The 14,121-nt window shown below is 22.7% G+C and overlaps 1 protein-coding gene and 4 pseudogenes across 1 annotated transcript; 1 reads left to right on the top strand and 4 right to left on the bottom strand.

Annotated features, from left to right (window-relative positions):
* Nucleotides 1-2,582: 2,582 nt before the first annotated feature.
* Nucleotides 2,583-3,867, bottom strand: LOC119559594 (annotated as a pseudogene).
* Nucleotides 2,583-5,306, bottom strand: LOC119559593 (NADH-ubiquinone oxidoreductase chain 6-like). The gene is given in 2 exon segments (XM_037872607.1): nucleotides 2,583-4,316; nucleotides 5,296-5,306. Coding segments are annotated over 2 exon segments (597 nt in total). The 3' UTR covers nucleotides 2,583-3,730.
* A 1,665-nt stretch (nucleotides 5,307-6,971) lies between these two features.
* LOC119559592 lies at nucleotides 6,972-7,822 on the top strand (annotated as a pseudogene).
* Nucleotides 7,823-10,713: 2,891 nt separating this feature from the next.
* LOC119559605 lies at nucleotides 10,714-11,909 on the bottom strand (annotated as a pseudogene).
* Nucleotides 11,910-12,251: 342 nt separating this feature from the next.
* Nucleotides 12,252-13,533, bottom strand: LOC119559606 (annotated as a pseudogene).
* Between the last annotated feature and the right edge of the window lie 588 nt (nucleotides 13,534-14,121).

The raw sequence follows: 14,121 nt of genomic DNA, 5'->3' as shown, positions 1-14,121 counted from the left end.
ATGTACACATCGCCCGTCGCTCTTATTATTAAGGTAAGATAAGTCGTAACATAGTAGATGTACTGGAAAGTGTATCTAGAATGACAATTTAAAGCTTATACAGTAAAGCATTTCATTTACATTGAAAAGATTTTTGTGCAAATCAATATAAATTGATTAGTTTTTATTTATTAATTTTTATTATTTTTTATTAAAGTATTAGAAATAACTATAAATTTTAAAGTTTTAGTATTGTTTAAAGAAAAAATAATTTTAATAATAGTTTATTAGTATTGTGAAAGAAAATTGAAATAATTTGAAAAAATTTTATTGTAAAAGAAAATTTAATTTATTGTACCTTGTGTATCAGCGTTTATTAAATAAAAAATAAATATTTATTTTTCTCGATTTTAAAAGAGTTAATATAATATATAAGTTAATGTGACAAAATTATTTAAAATATTATATTAGAAATGAAATGTTATTCGTTTTTAAAGGTATCTAGTTTTTTAAGAAATAAATTTAATTTAGAAATTATAAATTTATTTAATTAATTTTATTAATTAAATAATTTATAATTTTAATATTTTATGGGATAAGCTATAAAATAAATTTTTAAAAATAATAAATAAATTTAATAAATATATGCTTAGAATTAGCAATTATTAAAAAATGTGTTATAATTTATTTTATAAATTAAATTATTTATTAAATTTTAATTATTTATTAAAATATTAATTTTAATGGTTAAAATTAAGTAATAATGATAGAATTAGTATATTTATATTGTTTAAATAAATTTTTATGAAAAGTTTAAGTAAAGAATTCGGCAAAAATAATGTTCGCCTGTTTAACAAAAACATGTCTTTTTGAATTATATATAAAGTCTAACCTGCCCACTGAAAATTTTTTAACGGCCGCAGTATTTTGACTGTGCAAAGGTAGCATAATCATTAGTCTTTTAATTGAAGGCTGGAATGAATGGTTGGACGAAATATTAACTGTTTCATTCGAATTTTTATTAGAATTTTATTTTTTAGTCAAAAAGCTAAAATTTATTTAAAAGACGAGAAGACCCTATAAATCTTTATATTTTATTTATTTTAATTATAAAGATTAATTTAATTTTAATAAATTAAAATATTTTATTGGGGTGATATTAAAATTTAAAAAACTTTTAATTTTTAAAAACATTAATTTATGAGTAATTGATCCATTAATAATGATTAAAAAATTAAGTTACTTTAGGGATAACAGCGTAATTTTTTTGGAGAGTTCATATCGATAAAAAAGATTGCGACCTCGATGTTGGATTAAGATATAATTTTGGGTGTAGCCGTTCAAATTTTAAGTCTGTTCGACTTTTAAATTCTTACATGATCTGAGTTCAAACCGGTGTAAGCCAGGTTGGTTTCTATCTTTAAAAAAATTATAATATTTTAGTACGAAAGGACCAAATATTAAAATAATTATATTTTATAATATGAATATTATTAATATTAAATAAACTATTTTGGCAGATTAGTGCAATAAATTTAGAATTTATTTATGTAATTTATTATTACAAATAGTACTTGTTTTATATAGAATTTGTTTTATCATTAATTGGAAGTTTATTATTAATTATTTGTGTATTAGTAAGTGTGGCTTTTTTAACTTTATTAGAACGTAAAGTTTTAGGTTATATTCAAATTCGTAAGGGTCCTAATAAAGTTGGATTAATAGGAATTCCTCAACCTTTTTGTGATGCAATTAAATTATTTACAAAAGAACAAACTTATCCATTATTATCTAATTATTTAAGATATTATATTTCTCCAATTTTTTCATTATTTTTATCTTTATTTGTTTGAATATGTATGCCTTTTTTTGTTAAATTATATTCTTTTAATTTAGGTGGTTTATTTTTTTTATGTTGTACTAGATTAGGGGTTTACACTGTTATAGTAGCAGGTTGATCTTCTAATTCTAATTATGCATTATTAGGAGGGTTACGAGCTGTAGCTCAAACTATTTCTTATGAAGTTAGATTAGCTTTAATTTTATTATCTTTTATTTTTTTAATTGGAAGATATAATATAATTTATTTTTTTCATTATCAAATTTATATATGATTTTTAATTATTTTATTTCCTATAGCTTTAGTTTGATTAACTATTTCATTAGCTGAAACTAACCGAACACCATTTGATTTCGCTGAAGGAGAATCAGAATTAGTTTCTGGGTTTAATGTAGAGTATAGAAGAGGAGGATTTGCTTTAATTTTTATAGCAGAGTATGCTAGAATTTTATTTATAAGTATATTATTTTGTGTAATTTTTTTAGGATGTGATGTTTTTAATTTATTATTTTATGTTAAATTAACTTTTATTTCTTTTGTATTTATTTGAGTTCGAGGTACTTTACCTCGATTTCGTTATGATAAGTTGATATATTTAGCATGAAAATGTTTTTTATCTTTTTCTTTAAATTATTTATTATTTTTTATTGGTTTTAAAATTTTATTATTTTCTTTATTATAATGAATTATTTTTAGTAAAGTTAATAGAAAATTAAATTCTATCTTATGTTTTCAAAACATACGCTTATTCAAGCTCATTAACTAATTATATTAATGTAATAAATTATCTCATCATTTTGTAACTAATGGATTAACCAAATAATATAAGAAATAAATAACAGTTAAAATTTGTCCAATTAATACATAAGGTTCTTCAACTGGACGAGCTCCAATTCAAGTTAATAAAATTACTGTTACTAATATAGATCAAAATAAAATTTGATTAATTGGGTAAAATTGAATTCCTCGGAATTTTCTTAAATTGTAAAAAGGTAAAATTATTAAAATTGCAATTGATAATACTAATGCAATAACTCCTCCTAATTTATTAGGAATAGAACGTAAAATAGCGTATGCAAATAAAAAATATCATTCTGGTTGAATATGGGCAGGTGTAACTAATGGATTAGCTGGGATAAAATTATCAGGATCTCCTAATAAATTTGGGCTAATTAATACTAATGAAATTAGGATAAAAATTATTACAATAAATCCTACAATATCCTTAAATGTAAAATAAGGATGAAAAGGAATTTTATCAATATTAGAATTTAATCCAATAGGGTTATTAGACCCTGTTTGGTGTAAAAATAATAAATGAATTATTGTTATAGCAAGAACAATAAATGGCAAAATAAAATGGAATGTAAAAAATCGAGTTAAAGTAGCATTATCCACAGCAAATCCTCCTCATAATCATTGAACTAAATCTATACCTAAATAAGGGATAGCAGATAAAAGATTTGTAATTACAGTAGCTCCTCAAAATGATATTTGTCCTCAAGGTAAAACATATCCTATAAAAGCTGTTCCTATAACTAAAAATAAAATAATTACTCCTACTAATCAAGTTGGAGTAAATAGATATGAACCGTAATAAATTCCTCGTCCTACATGTAGATAAATGCAAATAAAAAAAAATGATGCACCGTTAGCGTGTAAAGTTCGTAATAATCAACCATAGTTAACATCTCGACAAATATGATTAACTCTATAAAAAGCTAAATTAACATCAGCTGTGTAATGCATAGCTAAAAATAATCCAGTTAAAATTTGAATAATTAAACATAATCCAAGTAAAGAACCAAAATTTCATCATCTTGAAATATTAATTGGAGCTGGTAAATCTACTAAAGCATTATTAGCAATTTTAAATAAAGGGTGGGAAGTTCGTAAAGGTTTATTCATTAATTATGATATTATTCGAATAGGCCCCTTAAATAATTTAGTAATTTTTACTACTACAATTAAAGTAATTAATAAATAATTTATTAATAAAATTGTAATAAAATTAGTAGGAAAATTATATAATTTATTTAATGATAAAGAGTTTTCTGTAAAATACGAATTTATTTTAATAATAGATTCTATTTCATTGTTTATTAAAAATAATGAAATAGAAGTTTTGTCAACAATAAAAGATAAAATTAATATTATAAATAAAATTAATCCAGAAAATAAAGTAAGTTTAATAGATAAATTAAATATTTCATTAGAAGCTAAGGATGTAACGTAAATAAATAGTACAAGCATACCCCCTAAAAAAATCAAAAATAAAATGTATGAGTATCAAAAACTTTTAGTTATTAAACCTGAAATTAAACAAACAAAAATTGTTTGAATTAATAAAGTTAAACCTAAAGCTAATGGATGGATTATATTTAAAAAAATAATAGAAGTAGTAATAATTAAAGAATATAATATTAATTGAATAATTTCAAGAGGTAGTTTATTTAAAATATTAATTTTGGGGATTAATGAAAAAGAAATTTCTTTTCTCTTGAAGTTTTAAAAGAAAAAATCTTATTTTTGATTTACAAGACCAATGTTTTTATTAAACTATTAAAACTAATGATTATAATTTTATATTGAAGTTTACCTATAATTTTATTTATTTTAGGTTTATTTTGTTTTGTTTCTAATCGAAAACATTTACTTTCAATACTTTTAAGTTTGGAATTTATTGTTTTAATATTATTTTTTATATTATTTATTTATTTAAATATATTAAATTATGAAAATTATTTTAGAATAATATTTTTAACATTTAGAGTATGTGAAGGAGCTTTAGGTTTATCTATTTTAGTTTCTATAATTCGTACACATGGTAATGATTATTTTCAATCTTTTAGAATTATATAATATGTTAAAAATTATTTTTTTTTTGTTATTTTTAACTCCTATTTGTTTTATTAATAATATATACTGAATGGTTCAAATTATATTGTTTTTTATTAGATTTATTTTTTTATTAATAAATAATTTTATAAACTATTGATCTGAAATTTCTTATTTTTTAGGTTGTGATATACTTTCTTATGGGTTAGTGTTATTAAGTTTATGAATTTGTTCTTTAATATTATTAGCTAGAGAAAGAGTTAATAAATATAATAATTATAAAAATTTATTTTTATTAAATATTGTAATTTTGTTATTATTATTAGTTTTAACATTTAGAAGAATAAGTTTATTTATGTTTTATTTATTTTTTGAAAGAAGTTTAATTCCTACATTATTTTTAATTTTAGGATGAGGGTATCAACCTGAACGGTTACAAGCAGGGGTATATTTATTATTTTATACGTTGTTAGTTTCATTACCTATATTAATTGGTATTTTTTATGTAATAAATAAAACAGGTTCTATAAATTTTTATCTAATAAATAATTTTATGTTTAATTATGATTTATTATATTTTTGTTTATTATGTGCTTTTTTAGTAAAAATACCAATATTTTTAGTTCATTTATGATTACCTAAGGCTCATGTTGAAGCTCCAGTTTCTGGATCAATAATTTTAGCTGGAATTATATTAAAATTAGGGGGTTATGGATTACTACGAGTTATTTCTTTTTTACAATTTATAAATTTAAAATATAGTTTTATTTGAATTAGAATTAGATTAGTAGGGGGTGTATTAGTGAGATTAGTATGTTTACGTCAGACAGATTTAAAGGCTTTAATTGCTTATTCTTCTGTTGCTCATATAGGAATTGTTTTAGCTGGGCTATTAACAATAACTTACTGAGGATTATGTGGTTCTTATACTTTAATAATTGCCCATGGTTTATGCTCTTCCGGATTGTTTTGTCTAGCTAATGTTTCTTATGAACGACTAGGTAGTCGTAGTATACTTATTAATAAGGGGTTATTAAATTTTATACCTGCTATAACTTTATGATGATTTTTATTAAGATCTGCTAATATAGCTGCTCCTCCAACATTAAATTTATTAGGAGAAATTTCTTTATTAAATAGAATTGTTTCTTGATCATGAATTTCTATAATTATATTATCATTTTTATCATTTTTTAGTGCTGCGTATACTTTATATCTTTATTCTTTTAGTCAACATGGGAAATTATTTTCTGGAATTTATTCTTTTAGAGGAGGTAAAATTCGAGAGTATTTATTAATATTATTACATTGATTACCTTTAAATTTATTAATTTTAAAAAGAGAATCATGTATATTATGATTATATTTAAATAGTTTAAAAAAAATACTAATTTGTGGTGTTAGTGATATGAAGTAATTCATTTTAGATCGTGAAATATTTATCAATTTGTAGAATTAGATTTGTTAATTTAATTTCTATTAGTTTATCTTGTTTTTTATTAAGTTTATATTTTTTATTAAATAATATAGTTTATTTTATTGAATGAGAAGTTGTTTCTTTAAATTCAATAAGAATTGTAATAACTTTTTTATTAGATTGAATAAGTTTATTATTTATATCTTTTGTTTTAATAATTGCTTCTTTAGTAATTTTTTATAGAAAAGAATATATAAGAAGAGATGAAAATATTAATCGATTTATTATATTAGTATTAATATTTGTTTTATCTATAATATTATTGATTATTAGTCCTAATTTAATTAGAATTTTATTAGGTTGGGATGGTTTAGGATTAGTTTCTTATTGTTTAGTAATTTATTTTCAAAATATTAAATCTTATAATGCTGGGATATTAACTGCTTTATCTAATCGAATTGGAGATGTTGCCCTTCTTTTAGCTATTGCTTGAATATTAAATTATGGAAGATGAAATTATATTTTTTATTTAGAAGTTATACAAAATGAATTTGAAATATTAATAATTGGTAGATTAGTAATATTGGCAGCTATAACTAAAAGAGCTCAAATTCCTTTTTCTTCTTGGTTACCTGCTGCTATAGCTGCCCCTACTCCTGTTTCTGCTTTAGTACATTCTTCTACTTTAGTAACAGCTGGGGTTTATTTATTAATTCGATTTAATATTATTTTAAGAACTTCTTGATTGGGTCAGTTATTACTTTTATTATCTGGGTTAACGATATTTATAGCTGGATTGGGGGCTAATTTTGAATTTGACTTAAAAAAAATTATTGCTTTATCTACTTTAAGACAATTAGGGTTAATGATAAGAATTTTATCAATAGGATTTTATAAATTAGCTATATTCATTTATTAACACATGCTTTATTTAAAGCATTATTATTTATATGTGCCGGGGCTATTATTCATAATATAAATAATTCTCAAGATATTCGATTAATAGGAGGTTTAAGAATTCATATACCTTTGACTTCCGCTTGTTTTAATGTTTCTAATTTAGCATTATGTGGAATACCTTTTTTAGCTGGATTTTATTCTAAGGATATAATTTTGGAAATCGTTAGCATTAGAAATATTAATATATTTTCATTTTTTTTATATTTTTTTTCAACAGGTTTAACTGTAAGTTATTCTTTTCGATTAGTTTATTATTCAATAACTGGGGATTTAAATTGTGGAAGTTTAAATATATTAAATGATGAAAGTTGAGTAATACTTCGGGGCATATTAGGTTTATTAATTATAAGAATTATTGGGGGGAGAATATTAAATTGATTAATTTTTCCTATTCCTTATATAATCTGTTTACCTAGATATTTAAAATTATTAACATTATTTGTTTGTATTTTTGGGGGGCTATCAGGCTATTTAATTTCAATAACAAATTTATACTCTTTAAATAAATCTTTATTGAATTATAATTTAGTTACTTTTTTAGGGTCAATATGATTTATACCTTATATTAGAACTTATGGAATAATTTTTTATCCACTAAATTATGGTCAATTAGTAGTAAAAAGTTTTGATCAAGGTTGATCTGAATATTTTGGAGGTCAACATTTATATTACAAGTTAACTAATTATTCTAAAACTTTATTTTTAATACATAATAATAGTTTAAAAATTTATTTAATATTATTTGTATTTTGAATTTTAATTTTATTTAATTTTTTATTATTTTTATATTCAAATAGCTTATATTTAGAGTATGACACTGAAGATGTTATGGAGATTAATTAATCTTTGAATATAGTGAATTAATTTTAGTAATTTATAAAAAACATATTTTATTATTACAATGAAAATGTAAGGTTTTAATTTAAACTATATAAATAGAAGTATAAATGGAATTTAACCATAAGATCTTTTTTCTCGATCAATAAGTGCTTTTTTCGATAAAATTGAAGCTAAAAATATAACAATAGTTGTAATTAATAAAATTAATGAAGCAATAATGATAATAGAAAAAATTATCTATACTATTTATTAATAGACCTTATGATTGGAAGTCAAATATACTTTTATACTATATAGATAATTATGATAATAGTTTAACCTCCTCATCAGTAAATTGTAATATATAAAAATAATCAAACTACATCTACAAAATGTCAGTATCATGCAGCTGCTTCAAATCCGAAGTGATGGTTTTTTGAAAAATGATTATTTAAATGTCGTAATAAACATACTAATAAAAAAGTTGTTCCAATTAAAACATGGATCCCATGAAATCCTGTAGCCATATAAAATGTTGATCCATAAACTGAATCAGCAATAGTAAACGGGGCTTCAATATATTCGTAAGCTTGTAAAATTGTAAAATAAACTCCTAATAATACAGTAAAGAATAAACCTTGAGTAGTTTGAGAATGATTTCTTTCTATTATACTGTGGTGAGCTCAAGTTACAGTTACTCCTGAAGCTAATAAAATAGCTGTATTTAATAAAGGAATTTGAAATGGATTAAATGAAATAATTCCTAAAGGAGGTCATGAAGCTCCTAATTCAATTGCTGGAGATAGTCTTCTGTGAAAAAAAGCTCAAAAAAAACTAACAAAAAATAAAACTTCAGATAAAATAAATAAAATTATTCCTCATCGTAATCCGATAGTTACAGCATAAGTATGAAGTCCTTGGTATGTACCTTCTCGTGATACGTCTCGTCATCATTGATAAACTGTTAAAATAGTGATAATATTACCTAATAAAAATAATGAGATATCATATTGATGAAATCATTTTACTATACCTGATACAGTTGTTATAGCCCCAATTGCTCCTGTTAAAGGTCATGGGCTGTAATCAACTAAATGAAAAGGATGATTTGAATGTGTAGACATTTAATTAAATTAATTTACTTCTCTAGAGTATAAAGTTCTTAATACTGCAAATACATATGATTGAATTATAGCTACAGCTGATTCTAAAATTAGTAGAGCAATTTGAGCTATTAATAAAAATGTTACTAATAAATAAGATATAGAAGGTCCTGTATTTCCTAATAAAGTTAGTAATAGATGTCCAGCAATTATATTAGCTGTTAATCGAACAGCTAATGTTCCTGGTCGAATAATATTTCTAATAGTTTCAATACATACTATAAATGGTATAAGAACTGCTGGTGTTCCTTGTGGCACTAAATGGGCAAATATATGTTGTGTATGATTAATTCATCCATATAATATAAAACATAATCATAAAGGTAAAGCTAAAGATAAAGTTAAAGTTAAATGACTTGTTCTTGTAAAAATATATGGGAATAATCCTATAAAATTATTAAATAAAATTAATGAAAATAATGAAATAAAAATAAATGTAGATCCATTATGACCTGAAGGTCCTAATAAAGTTTTGAATTCTTTATGAAGTGTTAATAAAATAGAATTTCAAAAAATGTTGTATCGAGAAGGTATTAATCAATAAATTGAAGGGATTATTAAAAGTCCTAAGAATGTTCTTAATCAATTTAATGATAAATTAAAAATAGCTGAAGGGTCAAATACAGAAAATAAATTTGTTATCATTTTCAATTTATTGAATTTAAATTAATATTTTTTAATTCATTTGATTTAGGTGAAGTTGGTATATAAGAATAATAATTAATTGAACAAAATAAAATAAATGTAATAGAAAAAATAATGAATAGTAATAATCATCTAATTGGGGCTATTTGTGGGATTAAAAAATATTAATAATTTAATAATTTTAGTTTGACATACTAATGTTATATTTTTAACTAATTTTTTTTTTCATTAGAAGTAAGTGCTAATTTACTATAAAGTGGTTTAAGAGACCAGTACTTGCTTTCAGTCATCTAATGAAGAATTATTATTAGAAATTCATTTAATAAAATAATTTACAGGAACACTTTCAATAACAATTGGTATAAATCTATGATTAGCTCCACAAATTTCTGAACATTGTCCATAAAATAAACCTGGTCGATTAATAAAAAAATTAGTTTGGTTTAAACGACCTGGGGTTCCATCAACCTTTACCCCTAAAGCTGGAATTGTTCAAGAATGAATTACATCGGCAGCTGTGACTAAAATTCGAATTTGTGAATTTATAGGTAAGACAATTCGATTATCGACATCTAATAATCGGAATCCATCAGTTGTTAATTCATTTGTAGGAATTATATATGAATCAAATTCAATATTATTAAAATCTGAATATTCATAACTTCAGTATCATTGATGACCAATTCTTTTTAAAGTTACTGAGGGTTCATTAATTTCATCTAATAAATACAATAAACGTAAAGAAGGAAGAGCAATAAATAATAAAATAATTGCTGGTAAAATAGTTCAAATTATTTCGATTAATTGTCCGTGTAAAAGAAATCGATTTACATAGTTATTAAAAAATAATATAAATATTAGATATCCAACTAATACAGTAATTATTACTAAAATTAATAATGCGTGATCATGAAAAAAAATTAATTGTTCCATTAAAGGAGAAGCTCTATCTTGTAAACCTAAATTAGCTCATGTAGACATTAATTTTCTAATAAAAGTAAAATACTTTATATATGGAGCTTAAATCCATTGCACTAATCTGCCATATTAGAAATTAATTTGTTAAAAGTGGTAATTCAGAATAGCTATGTTCAGCTGGTGGAGTATTTTGGTATCATTCAATCGATGAATTTAATTGAATTGGATAAATTACTTGTCGTTGGGAAACTAAACTTTCTCAGATAATATAAAAAAAGAATAAAATACCCAATAATGAAATAGAAGATCCAATAGTTGAAACTACATTTCAAGTTGTGTAAGCATCAGGATAGTCTGAGTAACGTCGAGGTATCCCAGCTAATCCTAAAAAGTGTTGAGGGAAAAATGTTAAATTTACTCCAATAAATATAATAATAAATTGACTTTTTAATCACGTAGCATTTAATGTTAATCCAGTAAATAAAGGGTATCAATGAATAAATCCTGCTATAATAGCAAATACAGCTCCTATTGATAAAACATAATGAAAATGAGCTACTACATAATAAGTATCATGTAAGATAATATCAACTGATGAATTAGCTAATACTACTCCAGTTAATCCCCCTACTGTGAATAAAAATACAAATCCTAAAGCTCATAAAATAGCTGGGGAATATGAAAGTTGAGTTCCATGTAAAGTTGCTAGTCATCTAAAAATTTTAATTCCAGTCGGCACAGCAATAATTATAGTTGCTGAAGTAAAATAAGCTCGAGTGTCTACGTCTATTCCTACTGTAAATATATGATGAGCTCATACAATAAATCCTAATAATCCAATTGCAAGTATTGCGTAAATTATTCCTAAAGAACCGAAAGTTTCCTTTTTTCCAGATTCTTGACTAATAATATGAGAAATTATTCCAAATCCTGGTAAAATTAAAATATAAACTTCAGGGTGTCCAAAAAATCAAAATAAATGTTGATATAAAATAGGATCCCCTCCTCCTGCCGGATCAAAAAATGAGGTATTTAAATTTCGATCTGTTAATAATATAGTAATAGCTCCAGCTAGTACTGGTAATGATAATAAAAGTAATAAAGCAGTAATTACAACTGATCAAACAAATAAAGGTATTCGGTCTAATGTGATACCAGTTGATCGTATATTAATTACAGTTGTAATAAAATTTACAGCTCCTAAAATTGAAGAAATTCCGGCTAGATGTAATGAAAAAATTGCTAAATCTACTGAAGCTCCTCCATGAGCAATTCCAGCAGAAAGAGGTGGGTAAACAGTTCAACCTGTTCCAGCTCCGTTTTCAACCATTCTTCTCACTAATAATAAAGAAAGAGCAGGGGGCAGTAGTCAAAATCTTATATTATTTATTCGTGGGAATGCTATATCTGGGGCCCCTAATATTAATGGAACTAATCAATTTCCAAATCCTCCAATTATAATTGGTATTACTATAAAAAAAATTATAATAAAAGCATGTGCGGTAACAATTACGTTATAAATTTGGTCATCTCCAATTAATGCTCCTGGATGACCTAATTCAGCTCGAATTAAAATTCTTAGAGATGTTCCCACTATTCCGGCTCAAGCTCCAAAAATAAAATATAGAGTTCCAATATCTTTATGATTTGTAGAAAATAATCATTGTCGCGATTGGATTAAGTGGCTGAAGTTTAGGCGATAGATTGTAAATCTATTTATAAGAGTTATTCTTCTTAATCAAATCAATAAAATTGGTCTTATAGTCAATAATGATATCAAACTGCAATTTTGAAGGAGTAAAATTTTACTAAGGCTTAAAGGAATACCCTTTATTTACAGCTTTGAAGGCTATTAGTTTGATTAACTTAAAACCTTAGAATATAAAAAAAAATAAAGAAATTAAGAATAATCCAAAAATTGAAAAAAAAGTTATAATTAAATATAAATTAGTATTATTACTATTTATATTTATTTCTATGACTCAATTATTTTCGAAATAATTTAGTATAAAAGCTGAGTAACAAATCCGGAGATAAAAAAATAATGTAATTAAAGTTGATATTATTATTAATGTTAATAAAAAATATTGATTACATAATGTTAATTGTTGGATTACTAATCATTTAGGTAAAAATCCTAAAAATGGGGGTAATCCTCCTAGAGATAAAAAATTTATAAATAATGAAAATTTTAAAATTTTTCTGCTAACAAATCAAGAAAATAATTGATTTAAATGAAATAATTTAAAAATATTAAATATAAATGTTAAAATAAAAGATAAAAATGAATAAAATAAAAAATAAATCAATCAAATAGATTCTCTAATTATTAAAGATCTTAATATCCATCCTAAATGATTAATAGAAGAAAAAGCCATTAATTTTCGTAATGAAGTTTGATTTAACCCTCCAATAGCTCCAATAACTACAGATAAAATTACTCTAATTAATAATAAATTTTTAATATTTAAATAAGAAATTAATATTAACGGAGCAATTTTTTGTCAAGTTATTAGTATTAAGGCGTTTATTCATGTTAATCCTTCTATTATATTAGGAAATCAAAAATGAAAAGGAGCGGCTCCACTTTTTAATAATAAGGCTGATATAATAATTATTGATGTAAAAGATTCATTAATTTCATTATTTATATTATTTTTTAATATTAATAAAATTGAAGAAAATAATAATACAGTTGATGCCAAAGCTTGAGTTAAAAAATACTTTAAAGAGGCTTCTGTTGATATTAAATTGTTATTGTCTCTTAATAGGGGGATAAAAGACAACAAATTAATTTCTAAACCTATTCAAGCTCCTAATCAAGAATTAGATGTAACTGTAATTAATGTTCCAATAATTATAATTGTAATAAATAAAATTTTTGATGAATTATTAAAAATTAAAAAGAAAAGGATTATAACCTTTATAAATGGGGTATGAACCCAGTAGCTTAATTAGCTTATCTTTTTATGTGCGTAATAAATAAATATATTTTGGTGTATGATGCACAAAAGTTTTTGATACTTTTAGAAATAGTTTAATTCTATTAAATATAAAATCTTTATTGTAAATAACATATAAATCAGTCAATGAATGCAGAAAACTGCATGATTTACCCTATCAAGGTAACCCTTTTTATCAGGCAATTCATTAATAATAAAAAATCCTTTTTTTTTTTTTTTTTTTTTTTTTTTTTATTTATTTACTATTATTTTTTTAAAAAATTACAGTTTTAAAATATTTGTAAGTTTTTATTAGATAACACATTTTAGTGGATTTTTTTTTATTATTAATTATATAAATTTAATAATTAATTTTTTCTATATATATATATATGTTATATAAATTATCAACAATATATAAATTTATAAATATATAATAATTAATTAAATAGTTATATTATTTATATAAATCCAAGAATGTTAGATAAATATTTGAATATAGATTTTTTTTTACTATTTATGTCTACATTTTTGGATTGCGAAATTTTTTATTTTAATTGTTAACCATATCATAATATATTAAATATTTATATATATATA

The sequence above is a fragment of the Drosophila subpulchrella genome, unplaced genomic scaffold (genome assembly GCF_014743375.2).
Source record: "Drosophila subpulchrella strain 33 F10 #4 breed RU33 unplaced genomic scaffold, RU_Dsub_v1.1 Primary Assembly Seq25, whole genome shotgun sequence".
In the NCBI taxonomy this organism is placed as follows: Eukaryota; Metazoa; Arthropoda; class Insecta; order Diptera; family Drosophilidae; genus Drosophila; species Drosophila subpulchrella.
Note: the sequence above shows the minus strand (reverse complement) of the source record. Positions and strands in the feature narration are given on the sequence as shown.